Source organism: Chiloscyllium plagiosum, chromosome 22, assembly GCF_004010195.1.
Source record: "Chiloscyllium plagiosum isolate BGI_BamShark_2017 chromosome 22, ASM401019v2, whole genome shotgun sequence".
Lineage (NCBI taxonomy): Eukaryota > Metazoa > Chordata > Chondrichthyes > Orectolobiformes > Hemiscylliidae > Chiloscyllium > Chiloscyllium plagiosum.
Window position 1 is genome coordinate 7,528,229 of NC_057731.1, and position 5,662 is coordinate 7,533,890.

At 42.7% G+C, this 5,662-nt stretch overlaps 1 protein-coding gene across 2 annotated transcripts in view; it reads right to left on the bottom strand.

Annotated features, from left to right (window-relative positions):
• Positions 1-1,729: 1,729 nt before the first annotated feature.
• The window catches only part of tfam (transcription factor A, mitochondrial), a 31,345-nt gene continuing 27,412 nt past the window's right edge, over positions 1,730-5,662 (bottom strand). For both annotated transcript variants that reach the window (XM_043712356.1, XM_043712357.1), the window contains exon 7: positions 1,730-2,466. In XM_043712356.1, coding sequence (XP_043568291.1) covers positions 2,227-2,466 — 240 coding nt within the window. In that variant the 3' untranslated portion in view covers positions 1,730-2,226. The remainder of the gene's footprint in view (positions 2,467-5,662) is intronic.

A 5,662-nucleotide genomic window follows, 5' to 3' on the forward strand; every position in this document is an offset into this window, starting at 1 on the left:
CAACACACTAAAACAGCAGCTAATGAACTTGAAAGACCCTATACAGACAAGCAAAACTAATATCATTTACAAAATATCTTGCAAGGACTGTAACGAACACTACATTTGACAAACAGGCAGAAAACTAGCCACCAGGATACATGAACACCAACTAGCCACAAAAAGACATGACCCACAATGACTGGTATCTTTACATGTAGATGAGGAAGGACATCACTTCGACTGGGACAACACATCCATACTAGGACAGGCCAAACTGAGACACGTGCAAGAATTCCTAGAAGCATGGCATTCCAACCGGAACTCTATCAACAAACACACTGACTTGGATCCCATTTACCACTCCCTGAGAAAAAGAACAGGAAATGACATCACCAACCCAAGGAAACCTAAACACAAAAAAAAACCGGCCATATCACTAATGCTTGGTCCGGAGGCTCACTGAAGATGTCACCTAGTATGGTGACACAACGTCTGAAAACGAACCTTCCAGCTCAGCGAGCAAACTTACATCCAGTCACAAAAGAATTCTCAGTTACAGTAAGCCTGCTGCTCTTGGCACAACTGGATTACTCTGCATCTTTCAACATAGCACTTGCAAGATGGAGTGATTAGTTAACCTCAGAGACTGTTTCACTTACTGATTCCAATGCAGCAATGCCATTCACAATGGTTTCCCCGCACACACTGTACTTTTCTCTCAACATAGTTTTATTTATAAAAATTATCACAGTCTGCCTCAGTTTCCTTATCTTTGTCATCCATTGGAGATAGAATTAGTTTCCATCTTGGCTGATTACTCCACCACCTCGGATTCCATAAATTCCCATGTTATCAAATTTGTCAAAGTGCCATCAAATTGTGGACGAGTCAGAACATTCTCCAACTGAGCACTGAAAACTCAAGCTATTTTGTCATAAAGCCGGTTTCTAACACTACCCTATTCCCTAACTGCTAATTGATAAGCAACTTTGAGTCTTGCTGTTTTAAAGCTGAGAATCAGACGTCATAAACCATCATAACATTGCCATCTTATCTTGTTATTAATACATTATATCCATGCTTGCATTTCATTGAGACCACTTCTTAAACAGACACCAGAAACAGGAACAGGAATGGATTGTGGTGCAGTGAGCCTCCTCCTCTAGACAATACGCCAATGGCTGATCTCAGGCTTCAACTCCACTTTCCTGCCGCTCCACATACCCCTCAACCTCCAAGACCAAACAAATCTTACCTGCACCTTAAATATATTCAACTATGAAGCAACAGAACCCTCTGGGGTAGATAATTCCAAAGATCCACAACCCTGTGAGTGAAGTAATTTCTGAACTTAATCTGTAGCCAAACGCTAATTTCCACTAGTCTGACACCTCTACTCTCACCATCGATACTCATCCATGCCTCCCAATGTACATTTTCCTTTCTTCCATTGGCCCTATCTCCACCTTCACAAGTACTTCCAGTTCTGTGTCTAGCCCAGAATCTTTGTCCTCTCATTCACCATGGCCCAACCCATTCCTATTTGATGACGAAGCTTTCAACCATCTTAGGCCTGTGCTTGAAGTTCCGTCCCAGATTCTCTTTACCTTCTGAGTACCGGTCTCCCCTTCTCATTCTGCCTGCACTTTCAGCTAACTCTGTTATTAATGCCCTCTCTTTTGTGTGCATTGGTTTGAGATGTTTCATGACATTGATGACACTATATAAACGCAAGTTGTCATGAAAGTACATGAAAATTTGAGATTTATTTACATACCATAATTGGGGGAAAAAAATCCTTCAGTTGATAAATGTACTGATCCATTATTTCAGCTGACAAGCAAGAGTTGTAACAATTTACAGGACAGACCTAGCCCATAGGACAGTCCACCTAATCATGAGTCTGTTGATCACCAGACAAGACTCAATTATCATTATTTCAGTCACCACTTGCATATTTATGGACCGTTAAATTATATCACTTCTACTGCAGACAAGACTGTTCACAAATGCCCCATTTTGGCTGCAGATACTATCATCTTTCACTAAGTAGCTAGAATTCCAAGCCTGCTAACATCTGCTGTCATTGGCCATCATGAACAAGTACAAAAATTCAAAGATTCAGTGAAACATTTCAGGGAGATACTCCCATTAAGATTCCTGACATATCAGGAAATCAAAGTCAGTATTCGACATCTGATATCAGTAAGGTCAATAAAAATATTGGAACTTTTAAGAATAGCCTTATTCTTCAGAGGTCTTTTTGCTTTTGATGGCCTTGGTTGTACTTGATGTTGCAGATGGCTTCGTAGTTTTATCTGCCATTTTATGCGCATTCACTTTCTTCCGTAACAGCTTTTGAACTCTCCTCTTCTGTTTCACTCTGATAACATCGCCGTGTCCCGTCTCAATCATTTGCTCCTCCCACAACTTGATTTCATTCTGGTAACGGACTTTGTCATCCTCGGCCAGTTGTGTGTACATCTAGGAAAGTAACAATGGGTGTCAGATATTCATGTATTGAGGGACAAGAAAACAAAAATACACTTATCTTGGCAAAGCAGGAGGAAGCTCACAGGAGGAGCGTAAACATTAGCACAGAGCAGTGGAGGTCAGCGCTCTTGTCCTTCGTGCACAACATTCACGTTCCAAGGAAGCCTGGATTGCGGAAACAAAACCATTGATTTGACGGATGCGGTTTTCGTAAATGTTAAACTCTCTCAAACGTGGGAGCATTGTGTGTCCTTACATTAAAACAAGATTTTGCCCGTCAGCTTCCACACCCCTTTCTCCCTCCATTTTATTCAGATACTGAGGAGGGTGCAAAAAAAAAACACAGAAGAACTCTTGACCCATAAATATGCAGGGAAGTTAGTACATTGTAATTCAGGGTAACAAAATGCACACAGTCATACAGCATGGAAACAGATGTTTCGGTCAAACCTGTCCACACCAACCATAATCCCAAACTAAACTAGTCCCACCTGCCTGCGCTCAGCCCATATCCCTCCAAATATTTCTTAGTCACATACTTATCCAAACGTCTTTTAAAACACTAACTGTACCCGCAACCATCATTTCCTTTAGAAGTTTATTCCTGACATGAACCACTCTTTAAAAAAAAGTTGCCTCTCACTTCCTTTTTTAAAATCTTTCTCCCCTCACCTTAAAAAATGCCCCATACTTGAAATTCCCCCACCCTAGAGAAAAAAACACCTGCTTTTCACCTTATCAATACCCCTCAATTTTATAAATCTTTGAGGTCACCTCTTAACCTCCTATGCCCCAGACAGTAAAGTCCCAGTGTCTCCCCACAACTCAAACCCTTCATTCCCAGCTTCATCCTGGTAAATTTCTTCTGAACACTCTCCAGCTTAATAGGTATCCTTTCTATAACAGGGTGACCAGAATTAGACACAGTACTCAGAACAGGGCTCACTAACATCCTGTACAACCTCAACATGACATCCCAACTCCTTCAGAATTCGCCTACAATCGAATGGAAATAATTTTACTTTGGATCAAGTGACTGAGATCCAAATCTCAGGGCCGAGTCGAAATTAAACACTACTACCTATCATGATAGTGGTAACTGTGAACCACTGAATTTTAAGGGTCAATAGATGTGAAGCTGGAAAAGCACAGGTCAGACAGCATCCGAGGAGCAGGCAAGTTAACGTTTTGGGCTGACTTCCAGCATCTGCAGTCCTTACTGTCTGCCAAGACATTGAATTTTAATTCCCATTATCAGTTTTGTGATACCTAAGACTGTTCACGGACTAAAATGTTTTTTTTACAAACAGAAAAAGCATTAAGCCAAAATGGCTGCACTGAGGCAGGCCTTGTGAGACCCATGAGGAACAAATGAATCCATCTGCAACTAAAAAAAATGCCATTTTTATCTGAAGTCATCGAAACCAAGTAACTGAGTCAATCAGCTCCTGCTTTAATTCACACTTCTACTTTCATTCCAGATATTGAGAGATGACGATCAGGTGCCAGTTAGCTTGGAAAGAATGGAAGAATACTAAGGAATACACACTGAACTATGTTACAACAGCTGCTATTGAACAGTAGAGAGAAAAAACACAGAACAGTAACATCAAGGACTGAAAGACCCTTTTCCTGGTTTCACTCAGCATCGCAAAACTATTGCTCAGCGGAAAAGCAGATTGGATAATAACCATTCATTGAGAACTCAAGGATAACTACAAATTTTGCCACTGCTGAGGATACAGGTCAGTAATTAAACACAAGTGCTGTTTGCAGTGTTACTGTTTGTGGGATGTTTGGCATTGCAGTCAAGGTCAGCCTTTCCTCTGACCAAAATGGATAAAATCCACCTGCCAAATTGTGGCCCATTCATCGAACCAATTAATTTCCATTTGTAAATTTCTTAATTCTTCAATGCAACTTAATTATCCATCTATTTTAGTGTCAGCTACAAATTTGGCTTTAATACATTGCATTCCTACATCCAAGAAATTAATATAGGTAGTAAATAGTTGAGGCCCGAGGACCGGACCCTGTTGGCACCCCACTAGCTTACAGGTTACTAAACTGAAAAGGACCCATTTATCCTGACTCTCTGCTTTGTGCCTAACCCAATCTCCTCCACACCTGGCACCTTTCCCTGTGGCCACAGATGCAACACCGGCTCCCACACCTCCCCTCTTATCTCCATCCAAGCCCCCAAAGAATCCTTCCAAGTCGAGCAGGGATTCACCTGCATTTCCGCCAACCTGATTTGTTGCATTTGTTGTTCCCGATGTGGTCTCCTCTACATCAGAGAGACCAAGCGTAAACTCAGGGACTGGTTCAGAGAACGTGTGGTTTGTATGGTCCAGACAACCCCATCTTCCGTTCGCCAGCCATTTCAACTCCCCTGATAAGTCCATCCTGTGCCTCCTCCACCGCCAAAATAAGGCCACACACAAACTGGAGGAAGAACATCTCATCTTCCATCTCAGAAGCTTACAACCACACGGCCTCAACATAGAATTCATTAGCTTCCAAATCTCCCCAGTCCCCCCAAATCATCTGAAGTCCAGCCCTCCCTCTCCACCCCGCCCCCTTAACCTAACCTGTCCATCTTCGTTCCTGCCTGTCCACTCCAACCTTCCCACTGACCAATTACCATCACCTAACTGCATCCACCTATCTTCATCCCACCTACCCTTCCCCCAGCTCCAACCTCCTCCTCCTATTTATTTTTCAGACCCCTCCCCCATCCCCGATGAAGGGTCCTGACCTAAAATGTTGAATCCCCTGCTCCTCTGATGCTGCTTGATCTGCTGTGTTTTTTCCAGCTCCAAATTTTCTTGACTCTTGACTTTCCAGCATCTGCAATCCTCACTACTTCCAAGTAGCCAGTACTCTACCCAAGCCAATAAATTACCCTATCTTCCATGTGATCTTACCTCATGTACTAACTTTTGATGCTGTACCTTGTCAGATACCTTCTGGAAGCCCAGTCACATTACATCTACAGGGTAGAAAGTGAGGTCTGCAGATGCTGGAGATCAGAGATGGAAATGTGTTGCTGGAAAAGCGCAGCAGGTCAGGCAGCATCTAGGGAACAGGAGAATCGACGTTTCGGGCATTAGCGTTTCCTGAAGAAGGGCTAATGCCCGAAACGTCGATTCTCCCGTTCCCTCGATGCTGCCTGACCTGCTGCGCT